Raw genomic sequence first — 16,459 nt, 5'->3', positions numbered from 1 at the left:
GGAAATACTAATAATATGTTCACTCACGCGAGTTGTAAGGAAAAATGAATTTGTTAATAATGCATTGAAACTTTCACTATATAACAATTGAAATAATTTATAATTAATAATTATTTAATTGCTTGTGTAATTATAAAAAGGCCATTCAAGAGTTGAGATATTTGAAACTAAAAGTTGTTACATTTTACGTGTCTCAAGGTTGTTACTTTAAATGTCTACTTTTAACTTATTGTAAAAGTTTTTGTTACAATTTTTGTAACAACTTTTGTAACAGTTCACTACAAAGTTGCATATGTAGATTAGATCAAATTAAACAAAAAATTTCTCTATTTCCAATTTTTTGTAACAATTTTTGTAACAATTTACTACAGAGTTACAGATAGATTAGGTTAAACTAAACAAAAAATTTCTCTATCACTTTTTAATTAATGACTCAAAATTTTACGTTATTGTTTGCAAGATGATACTTTCGTGCTCAGTTTGACCTTATCTACCTGTTCGTAGTAAATTATTCGAAATCTTGTATATATATCTACCTCAACTTTGCTTCAAATTAATATTAATTGCTTAGATAATTAAATAAATGTACAGAAATATATAATTCTGTTTATAATAAATAGTAAACTTATGAATGATTCCATTGATGCGCCAATTGAAAATGCGACATAAAGCCTCAGAATCTTCTTCAATTAAAATTTTTTTAATTTGAATAAATAAACAATTGCTTTTCTTTTCATGAAAATCTACGATTTAAAAAAACATATAAACTCTCATTTGACAATCTTTTCTTAATCCAAAAATATATATATTAGTGTAAGTAAATCTATTATTAGTACCTATTGTATAAATATCTTTTATTTTAAGATATTCTTTTCTCTCAAGTGTAGAATATGTGAAGGATAAATTGACAATTGCGGAACTCGCACTCTTGTGTGAAAATTACGCGACTTTCAATTTGGAAATGTCTCGCAACCAACTACGTGTCGAAACTTGGTTAGGATCAGAGATGAGACCGTCGGTACCCGTCCTGGGCCCCTATTTTTGAAATTTTTACGTATACGTAATTTTCATTGCGCAGCTATTTTATAGTATGATTAAACCTGCGCAATAAAACTTACATATACGCAACTATTTAAAAAATAGGGACCCTGCTCTCGCCAGAGCGACGCACAGTGTTGCGAAGAGCCTGTTTTCATGGAAAAAGCTTCTTTATGAAACGTGATATAGAAAGATTTTCTTTTTGAAACTAAAAACATAGTGTCTAAAATGTAATAAAACGCATAAATAATACAAATTTTGTATCGACTTGACAGTTTCAGAAATTGGAGCGAATCAAAAGAACTGTCTTGTTAGTAAAATCGTACCTATTACTTCTATTTAATTATATGCAGAACGTTTCTGTCTCATTCATTTCTTTTTAATAATAAACTCTAGAAATTGCGCTCTTCTCTTTCATTCTCATTTTTCTCTTCTTTTTCATTCTCATCTTTCATTTAAAATTAGATTTGCATTTAAAATTATTATAGAACTTAACTGATCTTTGACTATTTGCTGCAATTTTATGCAGAAGCTATGCAAAGCAAGCTTCCTTTATTTCTTCCTTAGAATAATCAGTGTTTAGCAGAAATATCAAAACACCGATAATCTTATAACCATGAATGAACCATTGAAAGAGAGGAACTTCTTACAACTTATTAAGAACTCATATTTTTCATAATAAATTAGTACTAGAGAATTGAATTCATAATCCAAACACCTGATAAATTACATAAAATGAGAGAAATGTTTATCATGTCACATGCATTGAGTTACATTGTTTTAATGTTGATATACACTGTAAGTACGAAGCATTATTTATATGAGAAAAAAACTTTCTGCGCAAGTGTGCACCTAAGCGATTTAGAAGTGAAATGCTGCAACTAGAATGCAAGTGCCGGGCACGGGTGTTAGCACGACTCCAGTTGAATCCAACAGAAATTGATAAACAAAACACATTTTGTAAACATAAATGTAATTAAGATCGTTGTATTATTTAATTAAAACTGTTATACTACTTGTTTATTATTAATAATTTTCTTATTTCACTTATTTACTTTTCATTTTAATATAATATAAATATATTTTAGTATAATTTTTATTTCAATTGATATAAAATATCAATCATATAATAATATTATATATTATTGATATTAATAATAAGAGTCGATAGTGTATCGCTTTTTCCGCAATTTATCTCCTTTTGTCTCACTGTCTCAATTGCTTTAAATTTAGCCAGTGATTATATAAGGTGAACACTGTTTTCCATATATAATTTATATATTTATCAATTTTAAATTGATATCTTGGATAGGTTTCACATATCGATTTTTGTCCATAAGAACGGACACTGCGCAACAGTGTGGCGCGTAGTGTGAGAACGCGTTTCTCTCGATGTAGTGTATATACGTCTCGTTACCGTTACATCCTGCAGTAACGAGTATGAATTACGTGCGTTTATGCAACAGTCAGTTCGGTGCCGGCAATAGAGGGAGATGGTGATCTTTACGTCAATATTAAAGTTGAATGCGAGCTTATGCAACAACGCGCTACGTGGCCCAATCTTATTCTCGACGGACTTCTTCGACCGACAAGCATCACGACAAATATATATGCACATATCGATTATACGCATTGTTCGTCGTACGCGCGCGTCACTCTTGCAAACATGCACGAGAGACGCAGGTTTCGCTTGTAAGAAGCTCCTCTCTTTCAATGGTTCATTCATGGTTATAAGATTATCGGTGTTTTGATATTTCTGTTAAACACTGATTATTCTAAGGAAGAAATAAAGGAAGCTTGCTTTTCATAGCTTCTGCATCAAACTGCAGCAAATAGTCAAAGATTAGTTGAGTTCCATAATAATTTTAAATGCAAATCTAATTTTAAATGAGAATGAAAGAGAAGAGCGCAATTCCTTTATTATTAAAAATAAATGAATAAGACAGAAACGTTCTGCATATAATTAAATAGAAGTAATAATTAATATCGTGTATAATTGATTTCATATATAACTAATATCGTATTAAGTAATAATATGTTAGAAGTAATAATAGGTATAATGTAATAGATAAATAGAAGTAATAATTGATATCGTGTAATTTACTTCATGTATAATTAATATCGTATGCATTAAGTAATAATATGATAAAATTTGTAATTATTAGTAATTAGTGTAAGAATATATAAAATAAATAGTAGCATACAAACATTATATAATTAGAACAATAAGTAATAATTAAAATGTGGTATAATTAATACCTAAGTAACAGCTTGACCCGACAAACAAAGTGCGTGGGTTACACATATGAATATTCTCTTAACCCTTTATAGGGCACTGGTACATAAGTCGTATCAGCAGTACAGAATTGGTCGAGAGAATCGGGAGTTGTTCTAAACGTTTTCCCTGAATGGTCACCGATGTAACAGTTATACCGATTGATATCTCTTATCAACAATTCTTTTCAGTCTCAAAAATGACATTAAAATAATATTGTCTCTAAGGACAATTTTAATAAAGTTTAAAAGAAAAAAACTCATTTGTCATATCCAAGGAGTCTTGCCCTATAAAGGGTTAAAGTGAATCAATGAATAGTCACTGATATCAGTTAAAAGTATAGCACTGAGCAGTTTCAGTGCTGTACTTATAGCTGTAAATCAGTGTATATTTATTGCTTTCAATGACGTTTCACTGATTCACTTTAAGAGAGTACGTATATGAATATGTGGTAGTTTCACAAAATGGTTTGGATACGATAAAGTTGGGATTTCACTAAACTGTTAAAATTGAGAGCCGATGTGCTTGCGCAGTAATTATATTATTAACTATTATTATTATAACTTCTTATTATTTAAGTAAAGAGATCGACTTTAATGATGTACACAATCACAAATAATAAATCATAAGAAGGAATCAGACACGAAAGAGCCCGAAATTCAAAGAGCTCCAAAAAACAAGGAAAGCTCACTACTCATATCAATCGTCACTGAATGGTCTTCGATTGAATTTGTTCGTATCAATCGTAAGTAAAATAGCTTTTAATTAAATTTGCTAAGTTCAGTTATCAATTAAATGGCTTCTAATTGAATTGGCTTATATTAATTGTTCACTAAACACGATAATTAATTAAAAAAGTAATTAATTATTCGCAACCTTAATTATTACTGCATAAGCCTATCGGTAATGACTCTCAATTTGAACAGTTTGGTAAGCTCTTAAATTCATTGTATCTAAATCGATCGACTATACACAGCGTCCTGGATATTTTACAATTCCCTAGATCGACTGGTACACAATTTTCGACTTTACACATCATGCTTGAGACTGAAAATCGTATAAGAAACTCTAATTCTAATGGTAGGGTTATATAATGGTTTTAATTATGCTTGGTTATTATAATGCTTTCAATATTCTATATATCTATATATTTAAATATATATCTTATTCACATAAGACCGAAAATTGTGGAACTCTCAATGTAGGGAATTCATGGCGCTGTGTATGTACAAGCAAAATTTCATTCCGCTTCTTCATTCGTCTTTGTTTATCAAATTTCTTATCCGTAAAAGTTTAAAAAGAAAGTAAGTTCTCATTAACGCGAAGTTTTCTCGTGAGATATGGGCGCCTTGCGTAACGTACAAGGTAAGACAAAGTTCAGACCTTCAGACGTAACCTCCACGAGCTTTCGCGTAATGCATTTCGTGCGCTACCAAAAGCGCTCTAAGGTCTTCAAAATGCTAAGTCATCATTCGAGAAAATCGACGGAAGTCAGAATAGTTGATCTCTCTCGCGACTCGCCCAACCACCGTAACCAATCGCGAAGCAATCTCACCGCATGAGCGACGAGACGGAAAAATATTTCCTCGCTGTTTCCTCAGAGCGAGATGTCACATCGCGATAAGAAAATGGGGAGTCGCATAAACCCAAATAGAGTTATGAGTAAACGGAGAAGCACACGTTCTACCTGTTGCATTTCATTCGGCATTCATGAACAAGCCGAAGTGGCGCGCTCGTGCGAGGCGGAAAAGTTGAGGTATCGTTGTTTTCCTTCGTGAAGCCACGGGAGAAGGAATAGGCGAGGAGGAAAGAGAGGAGAAGAAAGGTAGGGAACAAGGGAGGAAGAGAGAAAGAGGGAAAGAAAATGGGAGTGAGACAGGGAGAGAGAGGGGAAAAAAAGTCTCGACGTTCGGCGTCGTCGACAATGTCGCCCGCGACGGGGAGGACTCGCATTCGCCCCGATGATTATTATTTGCCGAGGGTCATAAATAATAAAGGAGATTACGTAGGTCGGTAGTAGTCGCCGGTAGAGGTGTAATTGAATCAAAATAATGTAGAGGTATCGTGTTGTTCGCCGTGGCCAATCATAACTCAGGTGAGACCATCTCCTCCGCTGCCGGCAAGGAGAAGCGGCGCGGGGGTATGCGCGCCCGGAGTGAGGGAGAGAGAGTAGCCCCTATATAAAGGGTGTCATCTCCAACCCCGGACACCCATTCCACCACCAACAACCACCACGCCACCGAACACCGTCGCGTTACACCACCGTGTGCTGTACCCTCCTCTTTACGGCGCTCACATCCGCGTCCGTTCGCCGCACCGATCACCTGCGCGCCAACGAGCCGGACATCCACGGTTACGGCAGCATGGTGAGTGCTTCGTTATCGTTATCGCGAGTGAGTGAGGATTCTCCGCGATTTCACGTTATCGACGCGCCGCCGCCGATGAATCGGAATCGAATTGGTCATCTCGATCTCGGCCTGGGTGCCAGTCATGAATTTTTTTACGTGAACTCGATCTTGCTTGTCGATCATGTAATTACTTTCGCTAGTATGAGGAGTGAGTAATCTTGCGACACTTGGAAGCGATCATGAATCCTTTCCTCTGATGTAGATTCGTGAAAAGTAAATATTTCCAATATATCTTCAAGGTAAGATTTCTCACTTTTCACAAGTTTACACCAGGGAAAAAGATTCATGTTTTAACTTCCTAGATAGCGATCTTACTTATTTTCAAGAAACATGAAAAATAGATAGTTTCGCGTGAACTCGACGATCTTAGCAATTCTTCGACAATAGATATAGGAAACTTTTTATTTTTCATGTTTGCGCTTCTGGGGAAAAGCTACATGAACGTTACCTTATACGGGTCAGAACATCGTCGAGGATCAAGCGATCATGAATTTTTTACTCTTACTATCGGATGATATCGGCTCCATCAAAGTGGAGACGAAGGAGTCCTTGCGATAGATTCATATAGATCGAACTGTATGAACTTGAGAGCCGCGTGATTCGCGACTTGAAGGTCATGGCACCTAGAAAAACGTAGGTAGTAAGAAAATTAATCGCAATTAATTATTCTTGGACTATAAGAGGTATCATTGAATGTAGTTGGTTAGTTTGCTTACCGTTTAAGTTTTATAGCTTACGTGTTTCCTCATCTTACACTTGACAAACGCGATCCGCGGCGTTGATCCGAGGAATAAAGTACTTCTGCGGTTTTGAGGATCGCGATGTTAGGGGACAAGGGAGAGGACGGACAATTTTACGTAGGGGTAGTAGCTGTCCGTGTTAGCAAGAGTTTGTCGTTGGTTTTCGCGGTAATACGTTGTCGCGTCTTTGCACGAGTTGCTCTACCCTCGCGATATTAGAATATATATCCTGCAATAGCTTCAGTTAAATCGGGTTTTCATTTAACCCTAACCGTCGGGAGCTCACTTTTCTCTCGCTGTTGAAGGCAGACGTGAGCTCGTATGTTCCCTTTCGTGTGGATAAATGACCGGTGTTGATTTTATTTCGCTCACAGTTTCCCGCTCACAATTTCGGCGAGATTTATCGTAGTTCTTCTTCCTACTTCATATTTTTGCACGCAATATCAATCCTGCACTCGCACCAAGCGGTCCCATTTGTTGGGAAACTTTTCGTAACAATGTTAACCGTTACATTCAATTAAGAGACGACGAGATAAAAGAACGTCTCCGTCACAGTTCTTTGTCCAAGGTATAATATTGATCGCGTAGGTAAGTAAAAAGAAAAACGAGACAAAAAGGGAACGAAAAGTTTTATGGTATCAGTTAAAATCTTCTTCGAAATATTTAATCCTCATGATAATTTCTCTACCTCACAAGATAAACTGTACCAACACATAGCAAAACAGAATTTTTCATTGACACTACAAAGGGTCAAGTTTAGCCCCATTTTGCGGCATTTGAAATCTTAAATTATTTTTTAAAAAAATTGTAGCTATTTATGAGTACATTATAGATATATAAATATTAAAGTGATGCGCCTCACCATTTGAAAGAAAATGACTCAAAAAGATTCTATCAAAATAAATGATATCGTAAGGATTCTTCCAGGAAACGTATAGGAAACGTTGCAAGAAATGAGAGATGAAAGCCTTTATCAATAAAAGAACACAGATTATAAATTTTAATAATTATTAATTTAGAATGATTTTTATCAAACTCCAATTAAGGTAATTTTCGATTAATTATGTTATAACTAGCAGAATTGGTCAATAGCTATTTGCTGGTTGCAAAAAATATTAATCGATGATTAAGTCAATCGGAGCTTCGTAAAAGTCACTCTAAATTAATAAATATTATTAGCATTTATAATCCCTATTATATTTTATTTTGACAGAGATTCTTTTATCTTATTTCTTGCAATATTTTCTATATTCCTGTAAGGATCCTAACGCAATACCATTTATTTTTGGCCATTTTCTCCCAAATAGTAAAAAGTATTATTTTGATACTAATATATTTTTAATCTATTCATCGATATAGCCACAATTTTATCAAAAAGTAATTTAAGTTTTCAAAATGGGACTAAAAGCTTATGAGAACTTGCTCACTCCCTTTATCACATTAATCAAAACCCAATAAACATTCAGTAACAGTAACGTTACATCAATGTTACAATTTTCAATTTAACAATGTAATTATTATACACGACATGTGTCAGTATGCTAAAGCATATATTAGCATATATATTATGCTTACATTGTTGAATGAAAATTTACAAAATTAAAAAGCAAGTAGGTAGAGTCTATGAGTTTTCAAAAGAACTTTATTTGTTTTAACAAAAAGAAATTTACTTAATAAAACCTTTTACACTTCAAATAAAACCTTTTAATAAAACTTACAAGAATTATGAAAAGTTGAAATAAATTTTTCTTTTGTGGAAATAAAACTCCTTTTTTAGAGACAACTCCACCTAGCTATTGGATTTAATTGTTATTTGCTTTCTGACTGAACATCAAAGAACCTTTGTGATAGAAAATTAATATTAATATAAATTTATTAATATATTAATAAATATTAATATTAATATTAATTATTATTAATATAATTAATATTAATATAACAATATTGTTACTTGATGTTTATCGGACGACCGACTCCTCGACTAGATCAATTATTCATGTAATTGTCGGGGAATGTTGTCGTGATGGAAAAGTCGACCCCCAAAGTAGCAGGCGAAGGATTAGGCGGCTAATCTCCGAAGCTTTAGGGACGAGATATCCCGTCCGAACTTGATGACACGTAAAAGCCACGTTCAACAGCTCGGATATTAATATTAGCCGAACGCGAGCCGTGCGTGGGGAAAGCGGAGGCCCGCTAATCGAGAGATGGGTGGAATTCAGCTGTCTACCTGTTACGCATTAACGTCCATTTCTCCCTTAAGCCGCGGCTTCTTACCAGGAAGTACGTTCGTGGCGAATTCGTGGGCGACGTTCGTGACAATTATGAAGGGCAGTCGCGTACACGGGAGTTAATTAAAGTAACGTAAGGCGCTGCCGCATTAATCTTGCTCGGTGCGCCGTGATATTGCTAAACAGGATATTAATGCCGAGGAATAATGCGCCGATAGAATTTACTGCGACGCGACGCGCGACGGGACACTACACGACGCGCGACGTCGCTCCTGTTGCACCCCGGTAATCCTAGCTTATCCAAGACAGATCAATTACGCATTGTCGCGACGAAGTCACTTATTAGCGACTTCACGGCGAAGATCGCGCGACACGGGATCGCGAACATAAATCTGTAACATCATAGTCAAGCCCCGACTCGATAATTATAAATCCTCGCGTGACGCAAGATCTGTTCCACTTCGGACGATCCCGCGACGCTTACACTGTCGTTGATGCAGCTTTGTTTCTTGTAGCTCGAGTCTGACGGGATCGTCAGACTAACGTTGAAAACGTCGTCCGGTCGATTTGAGTCGATTCAGGATAGGTTTCACTTAATGATCGTTTTATCCTTGTTTCTCACTTGATGTTAAACAGAAAAAGAATGATGCTTGCGGCAACGCGATCGCCAAATGGAATACACTCTTAGGAGGTCGAACAGGGAAGGGGTGGAAATAGCTACAACCGCCAGTATAAAGAGATCTGTTTTCTTATAGTTGCGCTGAATTGCACTGTCTGCAATTAAAAAAAGTAGACATATTAACACGTATTTGGCACTTGGTGGAAGAGAAAAGGAAATAGAAACATTGCAAAATAGTTCAGAAAGTGTAGCTTTAAAAAATAGACTTCACGCTCTTATTTATACACTTTTTCTCAGAAAAATGCAAAAACCAATCGACATCTAATGGAAAAATTGGTTCTTAAAAAATTTTCAAAAGATAGATTCTTTATTGAATTGCGATTTTATATAGAGAAAATTAAATTGTATCCAACAGTTGTAACTTTTAAAATATTTTAAATTTGCTTGATAAAATCTTATTTCTACTACTCATATTTTTAGGGATATTTACATATGACGCGCCTCATTTTATATTCTATGTCAAATTTTGAAACGTATCAAAAGTGTATCAATCCTTCTGTCCGTCATTGTAAACAACTCGCGATCTTAGTTTGAACTTTTTTACCACGGTACTTCATTTGGAAATCGTACAGATATAGGCAATTGTACATATTCACCGTCTGATAGAGATGAATTCAGTTCTTTCGATGCATTTATATACAAAAAATAAATATATCCAAAAATGTAACCTTACACACACACACACACACACACACACACACACACACACACACACACACACACACACACGCACGCACGCACGCACGCACGCACGCACGCACGCACGCACGCACGCACGCACGCACGCACGCACACATACACATCTGGCTGAACATATAAAGCATTTTAACTTTGCCTCATAACATCTTTTGTCGTCAATTGTTGAAATTCACTTGTCACACTTTACGCGCCTCATCCTGTACTTTCCGCGGCAAAAGGGTTAAGGCTAGACTGTCTGATGAGTTCTAAAGACCAACTCGTGATAAGACGCGTGGCAGAGTGCGTTAAACACGCGATCAATTTCGCAATGCAATTTTTCATGCCGACGCAGATCACACTTTGGACTCTTCACGCGACGGCGTTTCTCTGCAATTGGGCGTTCGCGTCCTCGTCGATCTTGACGCCACTCAAGGACGACGGTAGTCTTCGGATCTTCAAGGATCCACCGAACGAGTTCGAGTATGTGCTGAAGAGACACGGCATCGACGAGAGTAGCGTCAATGGCAAAGACGCGGACTCCAAGGAAAGACGTAGCAGTTCCTCCAGCTTTATCAGGTTCGGACGTGGTCAAGCTGCATATGAGAATCTCGTGTCGGATGGCGAAGCCGACTCGAAGGTCAGCAGGCATCCGCGATGGAAGCAATCGGACGTCGTCATCAGATTCGGCCGGTCCAACTTCAAGCGAGGGAGGAACGACGCGAATTTCATCAGGTAACTCGTTCGTTTTGTTATCGCATCTCGAACTCCGGTAATGTCGGGATGTAACATCGACTCATGAACAAAGGATTTGAACGGAGGATTCTACGAGTGGAAAGTTTAATTAGCAATGAGGGAAGTCTAATTATGGGAAAATTACGGCACTTTGGGTAATTGCGCAGTGGCTTTTTCGGATATATTCGATTTTGCATTAATTCTCGTTGGAACTATGATGTTGCAACAAATTAAAGTAACATTTTTTAAAGGATTTCCCAAATAGACTTCTCCACCACGACATGAAGCAATCGATGATGAAAATATTAAAATCTTTCCAATTAAATTGATAAAGAAAATATGGAATTAATAATTAAATTTATATTATATTTATAGGTAAAATTAATCTTTAAATTTACATTATTTTTTATATTTTTTATCGCATTAATATAACAGATTTATTGAAAATTACACTCAGATTTCTATGTATTATGTTCAGATTTTCATGTTACATTTTACATGATATCTTGAGTTAATTTTGATGATTCTTTTCTCGTATTTCTACGTACTAAATATGAGTACCATACGAATAAGAAATGCAACAAGTCGACTAATAAAGTTACTGCAAAATTTACAAACATTTACGCAGGAAGAAAAGTCTCATTTTATGCAACTGAATACAGACAAGATGAAAATTCAACCATGATGTGATGTCTCTGTTACTTCAACCGAAAAGGTTTCTTTGAAAATTCATGAAACTGTCGTGAAACTTGGTTGCAATAACTGATAACAATCGGCTGAGTTGAAACCTCTTACAGAAATTTCTCTGTTCCTACAATCTACAAGTTTTTTATTTGATCCCTATTTTTATAAAGCAACGGAAAATTTAGTAACACCAACGAAATTGTTTTACTAATGTATCTATCTGACAAGGAACATTCGCGAAGCGTGTGTCTCCGGTTTCGTTGAAACTTGGCATATTTATAGAATGGCCAAAAATAAAAGACCCATATTTTTTATCGACAATGGCTCAGGTTTAAGGAGTGAAATTACCTCTCAAAGTTTCATGTCCTTTTTGCTATCTCTGTAACTATTGAAGATAGAAAAAAAACTTTAGCCCATTTTATTTTTGATAAAAAACCGCATAACTTTTGTCTAAAAAGTTTTTTTTCTATCTCCAACAGTTATAGAGATAGTAAAAAGGGCATGAAACTTTGAGGTTTCGGCCCTTAAACCTGCGCCATTGCCAATAAAAAAAATATGGGTCTCTTATTTTTGGTCACTCTACAAATATGCCAAGTTTCATCGAAATCGGAGACACACACTTCGCGAATGTTCCTTATGAGTATGCTCATTCGGATATTCATATATATTGATGCATATAACGTACCAAATTTCCATTAAAAATCTGTTACACAAACACATTTTACGCGATGTCGTATATTGCGCGGTGTTTAAGCAACGAGGTCGGGTTGAATATCGCAGCAATATTGTCAGGTACAACTTCTCAAGAAAGAACAGGGTGTAGCGCGATGAGCTCGCATGCAATATTCGTGATGTATACAGTAAGCAAGAACACAGGTGTACGTTGATAAATATAGGTGTAGCGCATGTATATTCATGGAAGCGTCGTGAGTGGCCGCAAAATTGTGAATTATTATTTGCCGTAAGGTCGTCTAGAGATAAGGACGCACAGAAAAAAGAAAATAACGCGCGCTCGCGCGGGCGCGTGTAACGTACGTAAGAGTATAAAGGCTCTCGAGCGCAACACTTAACTATCGTGTGTCACAATCGGAGGAGACTTTAAAGCGGGGAAATGGTCGGTGACGTTATACTGTAACCGATGCACCAGAGACTCATCTCAGCCTGCTTTTGCTCTGCCTCCTACGCCGCAAGGACACCGGAAACTCTCGCGCATCGTGTAACACGATCATTTTTCCCGGTTATAGTTAATGTATTATCTCGTTTTCCTCTGAATTGCGTCGCGACGCGTGTCAAGGAGATGCGCTTTCATGTATTTTGAACGATGTAGGATATGAAGGTACGATATAGGACAGATGTGGAACAACTAGTTATCAATAGTCCAGTCGGCATGAAAGTGCTTCCGCGTGAGAGAAGTCGGAAAGAATACCTGTTGGACAAAAATTCTCCACGCACAAAATTTTTCGATTTCGACGAGAACTATAAAGTTCGATATTTGTATAATTCTTTATGAATGGCTTAACGACTGAAAAATTTGTCAAAGATACATAGATTCGCGTTGATGCCGACAGTATAATCAGATCTGCTAAAATAGCTTTTCGAAATGTTTAATATGTTTCTTTTTCTTTATTCTAACTTTCTAACGAAGAATTGCTACTTCGTGTTTTAATTGTCTTGTAATTACGGCTACTGTCTTTCCTTTGCACGCGACTCGTTTTAAATACGTATCTTTATTTCTCATTCTTTCCTTTGCACGCGACTCGTTTTAAATACGTATCTTTATTTCTCATTCTCCCACGTTATTCATTTTTCACATTTGTTTTCATATTTTCTTTTTATGCTTAATTGTATCTAATCATTCTATTTTTATTTTATTCTTATTTTACTTTTTCCTTTCATATTTGTTATCCACAAACACACAATTTTCAAACACTTCCATGTTTATATTTTCTTTTTCATATTACATTTCTTATATCTATTTTATTTGTGTTTTCTCAATATAGCTCACGCGTTCTTAGGTCTCTATTAATTACTTGAAACTCGTCTCAAGATATTTAGACTTGAATTCAGAATTAGATGAAAGTTTTTCAGTTAAATCGCGATTGCTGTTATAAATGTCACATCAGTATTAGTATATTTTCCTTAGCTTATATCGTCCAAGAAGTTTTCCATATTCTACAACCTTCCTCTTATTCTTTGTACTTTACCTTTCTTACATAGCATCTCTCCTACCAGTTCTTGTGTCATTTATCTTCTGTGTACTTTTATCTTGTTCCTTTATTCAATTCGACGACCATATTTTTCCTCTTCATTTCTTGTATCTTCTTCTTCCTCCATCCCTTGTATGTACTTTTGTCTCCTCTATTATATATTTCTTTTATCGATAATTTCCTCTGAATTATCACAATAATTTAAGCATTATCTGCATTACTTACACTATTCTAATTAATCGTTCCTTATGACACCATAATCTCTATTATTTATGCACTTTTTACGCCGTGAATCGTACTTTACTACCTAACACCTTGTTTTGTCTTTACTTACACACTATATATGCATTCATTCTTACATAACTTCTTCTATATCTGACCCTCTATATTCAATTCAATATACTAAAATCATTTCAAATTCACGCACCACGTTAATCAAACATCCACACACTTGTACGCTATAACCAAATCTATAACCAAATCCATATAAATGTTACATATATCTATAGACTAGACTGCGCATTGCTGTAGAAAGGATAAAGTCAGCATTAATAAGAGAGGGCAATAGGGAGTAAGATACTTTCCTTGTCTAATCGTCTAATTGATGGAAAGAACGAAGGAAGAAAAGCGATCACATGATCAACGTATCCTCTTTCTCTTTCGCTATGCTTTTACTCTCTCTCTCTTTTATTTCTCCTAAATCGTCTTTTCCTAGAATACTATATGACAGAGAAAGCATTTGACTTAACATATCTTTGTCCTTCAATCTTGTTATCAACCATAAGCGAGAGTATGCAATTTATTGTATACAAATCTATGCATATTCGTATAATTTAACTAAAAAATTCAGATCTTTAGATAAAAAATCAAAGTATCTCACACGAGACAAGCTTCACGTGGCAACTATTATAATACGAGGGCCGATTTTTCAATGATAATTTCAATGATAGAAACTTAGATTTCAACTTGAACTCTGTTTAAACAAAACAAACGCATTGTTAGAATAAAGTTTAAACAATAGAATAGATTTGTTAGAATAGATTTTACAATAGAAATTTAAACTTGAATTAATCAAGTTTAAATTTCTATTGTAAAATCATCCCTTAGAGAATTAATTCCAGAATGTCAATAAATGCCTTTATCTATCTATTCATCTCATTCCTCTTCTCTTGCCGCTGATCAAGATAAATAAATAATTTTATACATTTTGACGTTTTTGAAACAGGTTTGGCCGTAACACACACATACAAGTCGTGCCGGCCGATCTCGATCTGTCCGCGGTGTGTTCGGTGCTCGTGTCGAGCGGCGTGATCAGCGACGGGGAGCTCCATCCAGACGTGCTGAGGCTACTTCGTCTTTGCAACAGTCTGAATAAGATCACCGGCGAGATTAATCTGGACGCCTTCGAGGACCAGATTGAATCGAATCGTCACGAGTGAATACCCGGCGCCGTTGCTGCCACTCACGCTCGCCCGATCTTCGAGGTCGCCTCGTGCAGACTCACCCGGGGATTCGACGACGAGTGCCAACGGGAATCATCATCGGCGGCATCACGGTCTCGTTAGCGAGCCGATCGAGCCGCGGTCGAGCTGCATTTGGCTTCCAAACGACGGCCGGGATCGCGTTGTTGTCAGCGCGCTTGTACTACTTAAGCAAACCTGTCGACTTGTTAAGCGAGCCTAAATCGATTTTGTCAAGTTGCAACGAATTCCGCGAGAATCTATCTTGGCTAGGTTATACGAAGAAACAGACATTTAATCGCAGGAAATTGCTTTCTGCTCCTTGTTCCCTCGCGCGAACGCGAGGTTCGCCTGCATCCGGATTCTTTCGGTGTATTTTCATTAATATTATCTCTTTTCTTACACTTTTCGAAGCTACGTCTTTCTCCGATTTTTCCACGGGAAAAGTCAGTCCTTTTCCGAAGAACAAAAAAATCAAATCGATCGATTCGCGTTAGATTTTCCGTTTTCTCTTTTGAGTTTAATAACCGACCGTTATTTTCGATAGTCGATTATAAAATCCATATTTTGCGTTACACATATCCGTTCAACCGAGTGGAACGATCGACCACAACACACTGTCCTTACTCGCAAAAATGAAATTACTGGCGAACCAAATAAAAAATACACAACACGCACGACAAACGGTTCCGATTTGTTATTTTCGTAATAGCGCTTCCATGGTAGGCGAAACCGTGATTGATCATTCGCCCGAAGCTCCGCTTGCTTTTGCCGCTGTAACGTCTCAATTAGCGCTCGTGATTTCCCGGTGGCCGAGAAATTCGAACGGTATTCAACCGTACTTCAACGAGCTCGAGCCCTTTCGATTCGACGGGGAACAAACGAAAGCTGATTGTTCCCGCGCTTCATGACGAATATTATTCTACGCTACGCTACGCTGCGACGACATTTCTCCACAGTCAGCCGACACGGCCGATCACTCGGGAATTGCAAAAATCGATCAGAACGCTCATTCACGCGCGTCTACGCTTGTACACGTGTACCTGTTTTACTTTGAAGGAAGTGAAACAAAAAGTGAACACACATACAGCAAAATGGAAAGAAAACAAATTGTAGCGCACCCGTAAGCCGACAGCGAATGTCAAGATGCGCATGTGATATCCGGTACCGCGCTGTACATCCACCTGCCTCACTACGTGTTCGGTGTACATATAAATTTGACGATCTGACAGTTTCGAGACACCGTCGATGTAGTCGTAGATCCGTGTTGTAATTATGCTCTCTCTCTCTCTCTCTCTCTCTCTCTCTCTCTCTCTCTCTCTGAAAGTTT

At 36.6% G+C, this 16,459-nt stretch overlaps 1 protein-coding gene across 1 annotated transcript; it reads left to right on the top strand.

Moving 5' to 3' along the window:
* Window positions 1-5,533: 5,533 nt before the first annotated feature.
* On the top strand, window positions 5,534-16,434 carry LOC116842964 (FMRFamide-related peptides-like). The gene is made up of 3 exons (XM_032812873.1): window positions 5,534-5,679; window positions 10,399-10,778; window positions 14,895-16,434. Exons 1-3 carry the CDS (start codon window positions 5,677-5,679, stop codon window positions 15,106-15,108), a joined length of 597 nt encoding a protein of 198 aa, XP_032668764.1. The 5' UTR covers window positions 5,534-5,676; the 3' UTR covers window positions 15,109-16,434.
* Window positions 16,435-16,459: the final 25 nt, after the last annotated feature.

This window comes from Odontomachus brunneus, unplaced genomic scaffold (genome assembly GCF_010583005.1).
Source record: "Odontomachus brunneus isolate Ranch 3 - 2012 unplaced genomic scaffold, Obru_v1 Obru_scaffold_028, whole genome shotgun sequence".
NCBI classification, from domain to species: Eukaryota; Metazoa; Arthropoda; class Insecta; order Hymenoptera; family Formicidae; genus Odontomachus; species Odontomachus brunneus.
This window is presented reverse-complemented; position numbering and strand designations above follow the sequence as displayed.

What these genes read in the sequence shown, in the direction of transcription:
- LOC116842964 (XM_032812873.1), top strand. An exon ending in AACGACGCGAATTTCATCAG is followed by an intron (nt 10,779 to 14,894) that starts GTAACTCGTTCG and finishes TTTTTGAAACAG; the next exon opens with GTTTGGCCGTAACACACACA.